Source organism: Branchiostoma lanceolatum, chromosome 1 (assembly GCF_035083965.1).
Source record: "Branchiostoma lanceolatum isolate klBraLanc5 chromosome 1, klBraLanc5.hap2, whole genome shotgun sequence".
Lineage (NCBI taxonomy): Eukaryota > Metazoa > Chordata > Leptocardii > Amphioxiformes > Branchiostomatidae > Branchiostoma > Branchiostoma lanceolatum.
In genome coordinates this window covers 27,810,287-27,827,190 of record NC_089722.1, presented here as the reverse complement: position 1 = coordinate 27,827,190, position 16,904 = coordinate 27,810,287, and the positions used below count along the sequence as shown (strand labels likewise).

Genomic DNA, 16,904 nt, shown 5'->3' with positions numbered 1-16,904 from the left:
CAACCAACAGAGTTCGGTGTGTTTTGGGGCACTATTTGTTAATATTCAAGTATCACCCGCAAAGTTGTCACCCCACACACCAAATGTCACTGAGTTTCACGCATTTATTGAGCCTACTTGTATATCATCATGGGGTCCACTTGGACTTTGTGCTCCAGTGTTAGATATAGAGCATTTTAAATCATTCAGATAAATCATTCAGATACGCGATGTTAACAGTATATCTTTGTAAGTTAAACCAACAACCTGTTCTTTTTTCTGCATTTGTTGTGGCATTAACTGACGTTCACAGATCATTGAAACAAATTTTCAGACACTATCAGGTCGTGCTGGATACAAGTAACAGTACCCAAACGTACGTATGATGGTTAAATTTAGGAAGTGGCTACTAGTACTGACAGGATGATCCTGTCCGTAGTAGAAAAATTGCACTGCTGACAGGATGATCCTGCCAGCAATGCAGATTTTTCCACTGCTGACAGGATGATCCTGCCAATAGCCTTAGGCTTAAATTTACACTTGCCTGAGCATTCTGGGCGGAGGGATTTCTGTCGTGCCTTGCCAGGTGGCAGACAGCCGGCTGAGTACCGGCGGAGAACACAAGACATCGGTTGTGCTGGTGCAAGGTACGATCGGTCCACTGGCACCCACACAGCGGCGACACCTAGCGACAAAAACATAAAGGGCAGCATGAGAAAGAAAGTTAGTGTGATATGAAATAACATTTATTTGTCAATGTTCTCATATACTAATAATTTCGAAAGAAACAGGTTCTAACATAAAGTTTTTGAAATGTCTCCAAGCTTTTCAATTCTTGCCAATTTACAGGTAAAAAAAATCCTAAAATCATCCAGCCCGTTTATCTACAAAAACGATGGACATTTTGTATTCAACTGCCTACAGAAAAGACCTTAAACCCTCCAATAGCTGAGGTAGAAATGAGCTTTTCTTTCTGTGTTTAGTTTGCCTCTCTGGAACGTATGAAGAAGAAAGTATTTTGTTTACTTTTGTTTGCTTGATTATAATAAGCCGTCAGGCATGTACCTGCAAATGAATAATCACCTTTGACATGTTTGAGTCTGTGTGTTGAAGAAGTTTCCACTAGGACACAATTTTATCGGCGCCACACAGAGGAAAGAACCGGGTAGGTTCAGACACATGGTGTGAGACGGGCAGACAGGGGGACGGGTCGTGCACTCATCTTCATCTGAAATATAGAAAAAAAATGTGTCTGACATGACGTATGAATAAAGCATGGCACCATATGTCCATGCACATATCATATACGAATTCAAACATAAGAACATAATGTCCGAGCAGATATATGATGTTTGGCGAACAACTAAAGGTGTTTTAATAGTTTGGATATATGTGATTTCTTTTGTAGAAGAAAAACCAATCCAACTGTGAAAGTTTATGTATTAACGAATTCTATACTTTTGTGTCTTGACGCAAACGCTTGCTGTCTTTGAAACTAAAACTTATTAAACACGCGTCCCTTATAATCTTACCTCTGCAAATGACGTCAGCCGTTTGTGTGCACCGTGATTTGGTGACGTAACCCTTGGGACATACGCTGCACGGCACGCAGGCCGCGTCATCACGCATGATGTGACAGTACTCGGTATTGGTGCACTCATTACACACGTCACTGTGGGCCAGTAACTGCGCCTGCGTCACAGCCTCCTGTATCATGTTGGACAACTTCTCCTGTTGTTTTGAGATCTTCGACTGTTTAGCCTGTATTTCCGCCCGCTGTCGAAAGATGGTGTTGCTGAGTCGCTCTGCCTTGGCCCCGGTCCACAGTACGCCAACAGTGTCCTTCTGCCACAACGGTTCTATGGGTAAAATAAAATGTCATTTAGATTATGATATAACGGGGGCCGCCCGAACCTCGCACGCGCCCGAACATCGCACGGATTTTTTACTGATCTTATTTTGCATAAGTACGCCGTGTTTGTGTCCAATGACTATGCTGATAAGGAAGGTAAATAACCCAAGTTCATGCACATAATTGTTATTTACATTCAAAACATATGTGTATATATTTATTTCTTGTTTTGTCGAAAAGTAGTATTTTGACAATAATGATGGCAACGCTGAGTAGAGGGTCACTGCGTAGCTAGACGGCCCGGCACCTAAATATACGACATGTGCCAAGCAGATACATAAGTCACACAGCTATCATACACATAAGAAAAATAATTTCATAAAACACTTAAAATTTGGGTCTTTAAGTGTTTGTTGAGAAGAAAACCGACCAAAGAAAAACAACGTAAACATTGCTGTCGTCTGACGACGTTGTTTTCCCGCCATTTTTTGGGGCCGCGATGGTGGCGGGACGATTCAACGCACAGTTTTGTTACGCTCTAACATGTGATTGGTACCGTCTATGAAAAGGAAACTGAATACAGAGATGGCGAAGATGTTTCCCAATAAGTAGACGGAGTATTGTTGATGTAAGCGGTGTCATTTTTTCGTAATGATTTCGTAAGTCGGGCCGCATTCAATACGTACGTCGGGCCGCGTAGTAGCCTATTTCCCGTGGGAACATGAGCTGGGATGCGCTAGATATAGCCCTTCTCACATGACGTTAGAAGTGCACACAGTCAAAATTTTCCGGTCAAAAGAAACCTAGAATATAGCAGACTTCAAGCCTTATTTACATTTCCCTAACTTCATCACCAACTTCCGAAGAGAGCAAAATTACCAAAGCGTACTAAGTTAGGCACACTATCTGGCGTAGCACTAAATCAGAAGGTACATTCGTGAAAATGTCTCACAGCGTCTTTCGCATGTAACGCGGAGCATGAAAGGCCCATGAACAGTATGAATACATTTCTTGTCCAAGTATGGTCTTTAGATGAATGTGTTCAAAATTCATTCATTAAAACCTGACCACTCTCTGGCAACCAGCAATGGAGCGCCGTGAGTTCCAGCGCGTAAAAAAACGTCCGATGGTTGGGCACCCCCCGTTAACTTAAGTTGCTTGGGTTACGAGTACCTCGACTTGAATATCTGTACATGGAATTTTCGACTTTTTAGCTGATGAAGTGGTCATATTATTGTCACATCAGTTACATCAATATAGTAATAAATATTTCTTACACATCCCTGGTTAACGTTATATTAAGCAAAATATTATTTTTTTGTCAGTTCTTTCTCATTCATTTTTAGGTTGTTTGATTCTTGTATTAATTTTTCTGCTATATAGGTGAAGCTAATAACGTCAGGAAAGCCTTACGTTACGTCTACATGTTTCACAGAATGTCGTAGCAAGGCGGTTATATGGAGACCTCCTTGGTTTTAGTTATTATTAGAAAAGAATTCGAACTGAAGCTATAAGCTCTTCCTGCCTACCTTTCCCGTGAGAAATACTGACACTTCGCTACATCCGTCAACAATGTGTTTATCTTGTTCTTATCTCGGGCCGATTCCATTTTTAGATCGAGAAGGGGTGGGTATAACATTTCTTTATTCCCTCTCTCCCTTTTATATATATACCTTGTGTATACATATCAAATAGGAATGTTTAGCCATGGTCGATGTTGTAGGGCATGGTGTGAATTCGGCCTATGTCATATTGTATGTGTATATACAGCTTATAAACACTTCGTTTTAGTTTATTAGCATAACCTATTTTTGTAATAGTGCCTGTTCAAGTGATAGTGTCCACTTGCCTGATACAAATCAATAGATAAAATAATCAGATAAGTAAAAAAAAATACATAATCGCCCCAACCCCTCCATAATTTTCAAAGGAACGACCCTGATGTATAAGGGATCCTCTAACATTACTGTACCGTCCCGGAACCCTGTTGTGCATACACCTTCTTCACAGGTGTGTTAACAAGTCTTACTATTACCGCTTCCGACAAGGGAAAAACGTCACTCCAGTGTTATACGAAAAACAGACGCCCCGTCCTCTCGCAATTACAGGGAAGATTCCAACGTAATGACTGTCTTTTGTCCTTCGGCTTATACACAGGGTGGCCTTATTATTTCCCCAATGGAGAAGAAAGGAATCCTGCGGAATTTGATACATGTTGTTAAATCTGGTTTACAGTAATAGGCCCTCAACACTCTTAGCAAAAGATTTCCTGAACTTTCTGTAAAGAAAATATTCAACTGCAAATAAATAGCGTGACATTTGCGTGCGCGGGTTACAAACTATCTGTCGACTTTGTGACATTGGGCCGAGGTCAGAAAGAAAGCAAGGAGATTTTAGATTCCGGTATGGGGATAATTATACGCTTTGAAGCCGTTACAGCTGTTCGTTTCGTGACTTAAGTCTCAAACTATGTCGTCTCCAAATTATAATTCTGGAAGACAATATAAAGCTTGAGTTGGCGAAGAGTAACTTGTGGGTAACACTAGCCGCAGGTTTGGATCCAACATTCCGTTGCGGTGCGTTGAGCAAAGAAACATTGACAAACTAACTCCCGTGGTTCAAGTCGTCACGTTTCCCCCCACTGTTCCTCATCATGTGTAATAATAGACGACAATAGTTTTTTGCCACCGGTAGATTATTACTTTCACCTATCAATTACATCTCTGCCCCAGGATAATCAGACTCATGACCCTGGAACCGAGAGTTTAGGTCCGGAGTTAGCGACATGCTTGTCATCACTGATGCAATAGTGGGTCCTTCTTTTTCACAAGATGATACCATATCCCTATTTATGTATTTCGATACTTTCCAACGTAGTTACTACAATTAGATCTATCTGGGGGTTTGAAATCGTCTTTGAAAGGGTTTAAATAAACGGTTGCACCTGTTTTCAAAATTGTTGTTCTACCTGTAAATTTTTGGCGGTTCATTTTTGCGGGTCGCCGATTCCTCGCGACCCTTGAGAATCGTGTTAACTTCTCTTCACGCCCGATACATTTTCTGTCACAAAGGAGTCAGCAAAGTGTTTCACAAGGGCGCACAGGAAGAAGATTGGAGAGATATCCTTGGCGCTAATCTTTAGCGATAACATAGATAACGTACAAAGCACTACTGGAAATCATAGCATCGTTGAAGTATCCCCTAATTCCACGATAGTATGTTAAACCCTTCAAAGTATCAACTCAACTATTTACAATGAATTAACAAGTATTTTAAGTAGAAAAAGAGAATCTTTGGAAAAAAACAGTACGGCCTCCGTTGAGTCCCTTCACTGATACAATATAAATACTGGCGCTACTGTCGATGTTGTATCCGATACTATCAGATAACACGCGAGGAATAATATGAATGCATTATCAGAATTTTCCCGCCAAAACCGACAAAATTTTCTGCAGTATTTATTGGAATCCTTGATGGAATCTATGATTGTTCTTTTACGATTTCATGTCATGATATTTCCTCTAAATTATAATGATTTTATCTTTCACGATCTGATAATAATATACGTTATAAATATACTACACAAAGATTTTTCACGAGAGAAACGTCTCGCCCGTTCCCTATTAAAGTTTCACGTATAACTGCTACAGTCTTCTTGTTATTCAATTTCCTCTAACTTTCTTCATAATACCACGCAAAACCATACCTCCTACTACTGAGTACTACAATTAAGAGGACTCTGAGGATACAGAGAAATACACAGCCGACAGACCGACAAGAAAAACGCCTTTACAAGTTGAGAAGCTACTTGTCTTGTCCCCTTGACTTCGATACATAACAGACCCATTCTCCTGTAGCAGCCCGTGTTTGTAACCTGTGACAGACGGCCCTTGGACCCCAACAATAACCCTTCACTTTGACAGCATCATTCATTCCTGAAAGGGCTTAGGCAGTTCCTGTCTGTACATAACAGTGCGCCTGGCACCGGGAACACCCCGTGTATAATCAGCTGTATTCACCAGGGTCGTTGCTCGGCCATTACATGGTGAAATTGTCCGCAAACTGCGGGCAAAACTATTGACCTAAGCCGGGCAGTATGACAAAGGAGGGTGTTTGAGAAGAGGCACAGCTGACAGAGAGAGCCGGGCGGATGGATTCTCTCCGGTCGGGACGGTACAACCGAGCAACAGATGCCTGCGTACTGTGGGGACAAAAAGGACCTTTAGACGTATCCATCTTGGACGTCTTTCTTCTTTTCTTTCATTCCCATTCCTCTCATTTTCCCGACCTTCTTGTCTCTTTCTTTAACTTTTTTGTTTTCCACCCCTTGTCGTCCCTAGATCTCTCCAATGTTTAGTTTCTTCATTTTCTAGAACTCTTTCCTGTCTTTTGCCTTCTTCATTTAACTGTCTCATTCCAAAGGTAATTCTACGCACAATTGTCTCGTTTTAACGTCTTTCCTTTCAATATTTCATCGTAAAAACAAGTACTTGATTGTCGATTTTATTACATACAATGACACATGTTGTATCATGTCAGATGAACACAATTGATAAGAAAGAAATATTTGAAAAAAAAACACCTTAATCACAGGTCGGCGATCTTCAAGAGGGCGCCTTTGTAAATGGAGGAACGCGAAGGACCATTTTTTATCGCTTGACATGCTATAATCAGGCAGTCTGCCGAGTGCCGTGAGAAATCCCCGAAATACACGACCCTACTCGCAAGGAAGATATGTCTGTCGCGCTTGTTTTGTGTCTTTTGTTGCAATTTTCTAGCTCCGTGTCTCTGTGTTTCTGTCTCTAACGTTACAGTTCTGTTCGTCTGGCCTCCCTCTACAAAGCTTAGACGCAGAAACGCAGAAAAGGCCACAAAAAACACCAAATCAAGCCCCAACCGGGTCGAACCGATATCTTCTTGCAGCTGATTCAGTCCCCAAGGCAGCAATGGGGGTAAAGATACTAAAAACGGAAAGGGAAGAAATCATCCTTGCCGAAAGATTCTGACGACCTATAGCTAATAAAGACCTTACAGTTGTCTTTCATGTGGCTATGACGTCCTTGATATTTCTAAGAAAGCTTGAAGGGGTTGACCTGGCTACCAATACGCGCTGAGGGTTCTTGTGTTCGCCAATATGTGAGAATGAACCCTTTGAGAAGAGAAGAACAAAAACAAGGAATAAGATAATCAGATTTTCTCTAGAATTTCGACATCTCCGTCACAAAACAGCCAACGTATTATGTATTATGTGAACTGTAGGGCCCAGTAGGTTTAGTTGTAATACAAATCAATAGCCGTCAGGCTAACGATTTCCTTAGATGGCCAACAGCCGTTCAAGAAAACAACCTTCTCAAATGAAGAGAGGGGATACTCTCCAAGCAGGGGATGGGTTCCGGCAGGTTTATAGAGAAAAAAAAGGACAAAGTAGAAAGTCCGACAAAAACGCCTACAAACACGTCAAAAACCTGCCAGAACCACTCCTCTGCTTGGAGAGTAGAGAGGGGGTCACCTCCTCAGAAATCTAGTTAAGTTTCTTTACCGGAATGTGATATTCTGCCAGCGTATATTTTGTCCTGACTTTTCAATTCCACGAAGTCATCTGTCTGGGGTCAGCGCTCCGCAGGTGGTTGTCTGTTCCGGGTTAGCCGCCATGTTTGCGGGTGTGGGATCCTTGTTGTAGGGAAATGGACCACTCGTGTGCGTCCTGTCTGACTTGATAGGTCCCGCGCGTCATCAAAGGATTGGAAACACATGGGAGTTGATAGTCTAGTTCTCTCGCAATGCTTTAGACGAAGCGTGATGATTTTTCGATATCTGAGGTAATTAATGAGGGTACGCTATGGCTCGCGTTTTCAGCACACCGGGTCATCCCTACTCTTCCCGATAAGTGTGTTGGGTTCTTTTACGAGCAGAGGTTTGACGCCCAAGGTTACCATCTGAATATCTTCCCTATACGGGGCCGCCGGCTTTACGTCCCAATCCGAAACAAAGAAAGCAACCCTCACAACGCCTGAGCTGGGGTTCGAACCTCTGGCCCCTGGATAATTGATCCGCGGAATTTGATAGTAATTAGATTAAACAGTCAAGGTTCTGGAGTGTCCTTCCTATTTGAAGGGTTCGTGTCGTAGTCTAGCGTTGCCCTTGACCCTCAATATAACGGGTCCTTATCATGACAATGAACAGACATAGACTACATTCATAGTCGACCAGTCAGGCTACTCTGTTTGAGTCTGTACAATAGATATAGTATTTCTTAAACTCCTGGCTGAGTCTAGACTATCGGTTCTTTGCTTGTAGCCTTCCGTGGCTAGGAACCTGTATCTTGCTATTTGCCGAGGAAGATGTGGATAAGAATACTAGAACTGGTTTAGATTTGAAGACGTACAGAAGTCTCTTTTTGGGTGTTTTGTCTGCCAGAAGTGAACTAATGTACTATCTCTGAGGTATGGGTTCCATATAGCCTGCATCAATCCATATTTGTCCAGTGCCCATTGCTCCAACCCCAGTCACCAGTTTCTCCAAGGGCTACAGGCTGGGTTTCCTCGGTACTGTAAGTTTCTATCCCCGCCTGGCCAACTAACGCATACCCTGCGTTGATTTTCCCTGCCTGAAATCATCCCCAAGGAGACTGAGGTAAACTTTCCTTGGGGATATTTAGTTGGACCAGGGGCCGCGAAGCCGCTTTGGTGTATGTGCCCAGGGTTCCAGATAACCGTTGTCCTATCAAGTACCCGTCTGAAGTATTTGTAACAGGTTCTTTGATAGGGCCGGGGCCAGGAAGCTTTCGGGTGGATGGGATTGTGAGAGGGAATGTTCAAGGCTAATAGGGGTCACCCGAGAAGAGGGAGTAAGAGAGCTTGCTTCGCCTTGTGTAGGAACTTTGCCCTTCTGTTGAGATGCTATATTTGGGGTGATAGAACGCACACGTTTGGGGGAGAGCCACATACAATCAGGAGAGGGAGTGATTCTAACTGAGAGGGGGAGGGGTCGTGCATCTGGCCCCTGTTATCACTGCTCCACCCGCCCAGTGTCGGCATGTCAACAGCTACTCTGTTACTGATAACACTAACAGCATCTGACAAGCTGGACGGGGATGAATCGTGCATGTACATAATGGGATACAAAACCATCAATTATGATACAAAGGTAAAGCGCGCAGCCATCCTCAAAAGAGGTGAAGTACGATGTCTTGTTTTTGTAAAGTTAGTAGAAGTACAATGTGGCATCGCTACAGCTGGCTATTTCAGCCAAACGCACCGAGTCACTTCGATAAGTGCGCTGGGTTCTTTTACGTACAGAGGTGTGACGCCTAAGACTAAAGCCTGACGCTTTATAATACTTCAGAACATTACTGCTCAACAATGGTCTTAGATAGATACAACGCATGACAAATACTCTTACTTTTAATGACTTTTGAAGTATTTTTAAAGAATTTACACTACAAAGGATCTGTGTAGTATCGGATGAAACTAAATACCTTTTAAGTTTCTTCTACACTGTCCTATATCTACAATGCGGAGATTACCGTATGTATATAGATATAGTTGGTCCTTTTATCCATTGAGAGAAAGTTCGATATAGAGGAGGACAGGCATGTATATAATGCGTTACGCACATATATATGTCACAGTAGAGATGGCGATTCAGGACAATCGGCGATTGTCCTAGGACAGATCGCGATCGCCGTTTGTCCTAGGACAGACTGCGATCGCGATCTGTCCTAGGACAATCGCCGATTCTACTAGTAGAGATTGCGATCGCAATCTGTCCTAGGACAAACGGCGATCCAAACTTAATGATGCTAAGATATTACGGAAACAGCAATATTTTTTTATAAACCATGATTTTATTTAATATTTACAAACTCTGATTTAGTATTTACAAACTCAATTGATGCTAAGATAAAGGAAACAGCAATATACAGCAAAAATGTTTGATCACCCTCTAATTTTTATTGTTCTGCCTAAGTTGTAAAATCATTCAGTATATGTCTGACTGTGAAATGATATAGGTGTGAAACTGTAGTATCTTGAAACTGAGATTGATATTTTGACACCTGTTTTATCACTTTACAATTGTTATTGTTCTCCTAAGGTTGTGAATTCAATAGGTGTGAAACTGAGCACAGTATTATGTTGACACCTCAAAATTTTCCTTCGAAACATTGTTGGATCACCGTCTTCCAACTGATATCTTTCACACGTTATTAAAATTTTGTCACTCGGCTTTAGCAGAAATTACTTTATCAGAAAACATACTCACATGAAATTTATCCATCATGAAATATGAACTAATTCACCTGAAATAGTTAATAATTGTGAAATGTAGGTAGCATGTTAAACATGATTGAAATGTAATGCAATGATTTATTCTATTTTCCAAAGCATTTCCATATAATCAGAATTTGTTCAAGTAGAATCGCCATTTGTCCTAGGACAGATTGCGATCGCAATCTCTACTAGTAGAATCGGCGATTGTCCTAGGACAAATCGCGATCGCAGAATTTGTTCAAGTAGAATCGCCGTTTGTCCTAGGACAGATTGCGATCGCCATCTCTACTAGTAGAATCGGCGATTGTCCAAGGACAGATCGCGATCGCAGTCTGTCCTAGGACAAACGGCGATCGCGATCTGTCCTAGGACAATCGCCGATTGTCCTGAATCGCCATCTCTACTGTGACATATATATTGGCATTGGAAATGGGTGATCGTTATATATGGAAAGAGGGTTCCAAACGGCCTGGAAAGTACGTCGCTTTACTGTTTCCGCTAAAGAATTGCACTATGAGTTCTAGATTATTTCGATACAACTAATTTCACCATCGCAGGTATTTGGTGGCACCGATAAAAAATGCATTCGCCCCTGAAGCGTCGCGAAAAAGACAAGAGTTGATGATATGATGAAGGTTGACTGTACAGGACAGGATTAGAAGGGAGTGTGTACAAACAATAGGTTACAGTTATCCTTATACAAACACAGTAATCGGCTGTGTGGGTAATATATGTCTTTACAAACACCAGGACAAGGCATACTATCACTTTTGGAAGTTGAAAGGTTTTCATTATAACGTCATTAGCGCAAATCTTGATAATGATTGGTTTAAGCCTAGGCGGAACATTAACCTTTAAAACTTCAAAGGTAGAGTTATCGAAGCTCTCTGTGAAATATAAGACTTGCTCGTACAGTCTACTATCTTTCCAATGAGGTTGCTCGAAAAAAAAACAGTAATACCACCTTTCTATCATATTGGGGCGGCGACATTTGAGCGACCAAAATAGCATTAGTAATTCAAACCAAGGAGGATATAGTGATAACTTCCTTGTTCAAACGAACTCAATTCTTCAAGATGTGTAGTTTGTGCGTTTTGTGTTGTTGTCTTTCAAAACATACTTTTACATCATATCCAATGTGATAGATCACACAATTAATCCAAATGTGGTCGCTCTGCCGTCTCTATCCACGGTGGAAAGGGGACCTATTAGTAAGTGAATGTTAACCACATACATGCCGGGTCACTGCCGACTTAAGGACAACATCAAAGGCTTGTGATCCGCACAGAACGTTAAAACATACGTCTGGAGAAAATTATAGACACGGGTTTAGGACGAAAGTCAAAGTACAAAGCGGCAACGTGTCCCTGTCTAGTGGTACAAGATACCGCAACAACGCATACATTCCCAACTAAAGGGTACTTAAAACTGAAAAAGAACAGCAACCCTTTGAACCGGCGTGAAACAACAGGCAAGCATCTCGCCAAACGATTTTGATACTCGGCCGAAGGTCATTGACAGGGTGACACCGATTTTAAGACCATCTGGCCATTGTCATTTTTGGTGGCTCCTTAGATTTTCATCTACCCATTGTCCCTGTCTGAAATGACCACCTGTCCACTGTGTCCATATCTTCCAGTCCCTTGAGTGGTCACTATGGATGCGGATGACTGTATATATATATTCTTAAATTTTCAATAACAGTATTTTCGTTATTTGAAGGTTGAAAAAATATTTTCAAGATATGACTTTTAACTGTGGCGTCTTAGACAAACAGACAAAGCTAAAGTCTTGCTGTGGCCCTTCCTCCGTCATATTCATATCACACATGTACCTGACGAATCTATACAGGCCATTCTAGTTCAATAGACTCTTCGCGTGACAAGGCCCTTAGTTTAGAACATTCCGTTTTCTTACAAAAACAAGCCGCAAGATGTCAGCTGGCTAGTGATTATTACAACAATTTCACCCATCTGCTTGTAATCTGCTGTCTGTAAAGGAAGATTCCGCCTGGGCTTGCCCTAGTCGCTCTACAGTAAGGTATATACATAATACGTTGATGTATGTTAGACATCCATGGATCCAGGTAATAAGATACGCCAAAAATAGTTACTCAAGCAACTAGATAAAAATTTTGAAACAGTCAGACGTTTCAGACAGCATAGCAACTAGGTCAAACCTAGTTCTGCCAGATCTTTCTTTAGTCACTGACGAGAGGTAGCGGATGCTGTCTGAAACGTCTGACTGTTTCAAAATTTTATCCAGTTGCTTGAGTAACTATTTTTGGCGTATATACATAATATTTTTTCCATCAAATTTGATTCAAGACGAATTCAGAACTCATTACCAACTTCCTCGACGGATATATATGTACACCACCTGCCTTTAGAAAATCGACAATCTGGGATCCTTTCCAATGTCATTTCGTACTGACACCTTCCGTGCCAGAGTAATATAAAACAGTCAAAGTATCTTCACAACGGAAGCAGTCTCAACTTCATTTGCTACTGGTGCGTAGAAATTCTTAAATTGTTACCAGAAACTGTTCGACCCCATAACCCATCTCCAGTAAGTATTCGTACGTGATGACAGACAATTTTCATAAGATGGCCACTTTCCCATTGTATGGAGACCGTTGAACAACCGTTGGGGGACCAAAATTGATTTGTATGACCTATGACCTTATAGTATACATTAGATGTAACCCTAAATGTTAAAGTATCACTTGAAAAACAACAGAGCACACAAAACTTACAAAGTACACTTCTTCATCACTAAACTCCGTTTGAACTACTAATGAGCTTTTTGGTCAAGCTCTACGGTCGACGCTTCAGCCTAAAAGGGTCTAAAAGGAGATATAACGGCGACCTACATATTTCATTCCTTATCATAACTTGGTGTGTACTGCTAAACTGATACACAGAATGTACATGTATGCCAACTTATCGAAACGTAAACAGAAAAACGTGTCTAATTTGTAGAAAACACAAGAATCCTAATCAGTGTTTGGTGTGGTGTTGAAAGATGGCTTCCTTTCGCCCGATTCCCCCGGCGCGTTAATTGATCCGTCTGTACCGAACACTAAACAGTTTACAGGTGACATGTTGCAGAGTGCTGTAAATATTTATGCTTGGAACTTAAAATAACTTCCTTCGGACGAAGTGCAGCTGACGATAACTATAGTCCTGCTCTGGCCACCACTCCGAATGGACACATATTCAAACCAATCAGGTTCATAGCCTTCTTGTTGCGGCTATGAGCTTACTAAAATTATCTCTAAACTGCGCCAGCAAAATTCATTTTCATTTTCTTATATTAGCGTATGACAAAATATCAACGGCAGCGATGTTTTCTTTACACGTTTTATACCATGCACATATATGTGCGTTTATCAATTTTGAGCTTATTGTGTTTGGCTCGCAGGACGTTCAACTGTCACTTACTAATTACTATGATACATGTCAATCATAAATCTTATTTTGTATTTTTGCAAGAGGCGTCGCATTTTTCCTAAAAGTGGGCGTGGCCCTCCAACATACGTCAATGGCATTGAAAAAAAAAGTATTATTGCATAGAAAAAAATGGATCGTATATGAATGGCCTGAATCTCGATCCCCCATGCACGTAGCCTGGAATCCAAACCTATCATAGCTCCCGAGTCTCCACCCGAGTCTCATCTCCGAGCTATAATAGGTTTGGATTCCAGGCTACCATGCACGAGGCGACCGGCTTTACATCCCCATCCGAAAGAACAAATGCAGTCTACACAGCGCGACCGGCTTAACGTCTTCACAGATAGAAAGGGTAAGTTGTAGGCTCTAAAGGGCAGGCCGTAACGTTTCTGACAGCCCTGTTTTCAGATCTACAACAATGAAATTAGCGATAAATCTTTTAAGTCAGAAACCCCAGGGTTTGTCCTTTCAATATCTGCTTGGAGAAGACATAAGATGACTGACATCACGTACCTTTCTTGGTCCGACCGCGGGCCTCCTGTGGACCAGCGTATCTTTCCCACCTTCCCGCTCGGGAGCCATCCCCTTGTTCACCCGTCGGGATATGCTTCTCGTCCCGGTGAAACTCCGCCTGTAGTCTCCCGTCTAGTAACTGCATCTCTAAAGCTTTTGCGTGGATTCTCTCCTTGAGGAGTTCGTTTTCTAAGATGAGAACACGCAAAGTCCGGTTCACACGAAGTTGGCGTTCTTGCCTTAGACTATCAACGACATCTTCATTCCGACGCGAATCTATCCGCTCGCTTTCTCCACTGCCAGAAAACACGTGCTTGTTTTCTTCGTATTCGTGAGCCGAAGGATGCAATTGATCAGCTTCACTGTCCTCATCGTCACTGTCCTCATCGTCACTGTCATCGACGTCACTGTCATCGACGTCACTGTCATCGACGTCGGAAAAGTCTTCGTCGATGTTCGGCTGTTCTCGTCTACGGTCGTTGTAGTCGTGATGTCGGCCGTGCCGTCCGGAGTGCCTTCGCCTGTGTTCTATAACCCCGTGTTCTAACGCTTCGTCGTCGGCGACGAACATTTGTACTTCACGCTGTTCCCGACCTTTACTTTCCACTAACGGCTTAGTATTATCGGGCTCGTCTCGTGACCAGACACCGTGCCACTCGGGCGCGACGCTCGGGCATGTCTGCGACTCCTCCCGCGGCACCACGATCATGTACCCGCAGCTGTGTTCCGACTCGCTACTGTAAAGTCTGTTCCCTCTCGTCTCTCCCCAGTACGTCCACGCGCCGGTGGCCTGCCCTGACGACTCGCCGGTAACATCGTCCGACGCCCTCCCGCTCCTGACCGCTACTAGAACGTTAACAGCAGCCATAACAACAGCCAGGATGCGCATCTTGTTCTTACATACCACGTTTACCCCGTACGTCCACGTTATTTATTAAAAAACTACACAGCTTAAGTCGAGGTAGACCCGAGTAAGACACTTGTCGTCGACAGCGGAAGCTTGGGGGCAAATTTGAAGAGATCAGAAGATAGCGTCCCAGACGTTATGTTTGTTTGGACAGCTAAATTTGCCGCTCAAAACGGGCCATTACCCCTGGTTGGGTAGACAAATTATCCCTCCGGCTCGGAGCGCAGTACAAACTCAACATCCGTTTTCGGCCTGTTCCTAATCCTAAACACTCACGTGAAGGTGAACTACGACCTCGTGCGGCTGCCTGTAGCCGCTAACAAGCTTAGACAGCGAGTCAGTAATGACCTAGCCTGGCCTGCCCTGGCCTGACGGAAGGACGTATGTTTTAGAACAACGCGGCTGCCGATCAAACAACACAAGAGTTGGATTAAATAAAAACCTTCCTCCGCACGCACTTATTACAGCTAATCAAGCATGGCTGGCGTGTTCTCTCTTGTAGTCGGAACTACACAACAGATCTAGAACATATGCATTTCCTAAACGTGTGGCAGTCGACTTCTTTATCGCCATCTGTTAAAATGGCACGGTTCGTCCGCAGGATTCTGTCGTACATTTACCATATGTATTCCGTGGGTCTCCGGAACATTCCTAGACAAACCCGGGAAGTCAATTATCCAACCAGAAAGAAAAGATCACCCCCTGACGTACTTGAGAGAAAATGACCAGTGTCCAGCTTGAGTTCCCGTAAAAGGTCACGACACGAAGTTGACAAACTGAGACGTTGTTGAGCGGGCTCCCCCGGTCTCCTACCCGCCCGCCGCCTGCTGGTTCCGATGATCCGTACTGTACACGACACACATTCTTATGGATCAGAGCGGGCCTCGCAAATAAAGATCCCCAGCGCCGGTTATGGATGGCTCCGTGCTGTCTCTATTGTCCCCTGTGTGAGTGTGTACTCATCAACTGGTGGTAGCAAATAAACCTAAGAACATATAGCAGCGTCTCTTGCGAACGTCTCAAGTATATACCTCTTGGTCCAGGCTGCTTGGATCTTCTTCTCTTCTTCTTTCGGAACCCACACGTAAGCACAAGCACTGAGTGACCGACTACACAAAATCCAATCAAAGGAAGAGTTCCCGACCTCATGCCCCCTGTAACGTCCTCGTCTCGTGAGAGTTCACCCCGGCCATTGTTTGCGCGGGCTTCCCCCTACCTGGCCCCGCCGGACCGGTCTGTTTACACCCGGGGACCAGGTCGTCATTTCCCCGAGTTCTCCCAGCGTGGCCGCCGCGGTCAAACCGATAATCAGACGACACTAAATTCAGTGGGGACCGATCGGGAGATATCGGGGAGGGGGTGGGTTAGTTTTGGCACGCAAGCCGTAATTCCGTGACGGATCGATTATCAAAGCGTATAGCACAGCTCTGTAGACTATTTTGGCTGTGTTTCCACGTTTGTGGTTTTCAACAGTTCTGTCTACAAATATAAATCTTTTGAGAAGTTCTTTGACAGGAATGTATCATCATAAATCTGAAACAGTGACAAGGACCAACAACCGCATTCTATTCTTTACGTCCTTGGATATTAATACACACAGGAAGTTTTAGAAATGCCTTAAGTCCTCGGGATTTACAGAAGACATGAGTGCAAGATTAACTCGGATTAGCTTAATCTATTTAGATACTATCAGGGCTTTCTTGAGTCTCGGACTCTGCCCCTAAGGACTTCTATTTAACAAAACATATTGAAAGTTCCGATTATTGGGACTGGTATGTTTAGACTGTTACTGGAAATGTAGTACTTCACGTGATATAAGACGTTTGCCAAGCTGGATTCACTCAAACCTCTTGTACGAAATTCATGTCTGGCAGGTAGACAAGGAAACTTGGCGAGGCAAGCTCCACTCTATTAAATGATCTTAAAAACCG

At 43.0% G+C, this 16,904-nt stretch overlaps 1 protein-coding gene across 1 annotated transcript; it reads right to left on the bottom strand.

Annotated features, from left to right (window-relative positions):
* Nucleotides 1-437: 437 nt before the first annotated feature.
* On the bottom strand, nucleotides 438-16,388 carry LOC136446219 (uncharacterized). The gene is made up of 4 exons (XM_066444539.1): nucleotides 14,067-16,388; nucleotides 1,512-1,838; nucleotides 1,063-1,207; nucleotides 438-664 (listed from the first exon to the last, which is right to left on the bottom strand). Exons 1-4 carry the CDS (start codon nucleotides 14,953-14,955, stop codon nucleotides 514-516), a joined length of 1,512 nt encoding a protein of 503 aa, XP_066300636.1. The 5' UTR covers nucleotides 14,956-16,388; the 3' UTR covers nucleotides 438-513.
* Between the last annotated feature and the right edge of the window lie 516 nt (nucleotides 16,389-16,904).

Bases quoted from the DNA above. Each gene is read 5' to 3' on its own strand.
- LOC136446219 (XM_066444539.1), bottom strand. From the start codon at position 14,955: ATGCGCATCCTGGCTGTTGTTATGGCTGCTGTTAACGTTCTAGTAGCG. The intron at 1,839-14,066 runs GTACGTGATGTC...TTTTACCCATAG, and splicing joins CCGCGGTCGGACCAAGAAAG to AACCGTTGTGGCAGAAGGAC. The intron at 1,208-1,511 runs GTAAGATTATAA...TCTATATTTCAG, and splicing joins GGCTGACGTCATTTGCAGAG to ATGAAGATGAGTGCACGACC.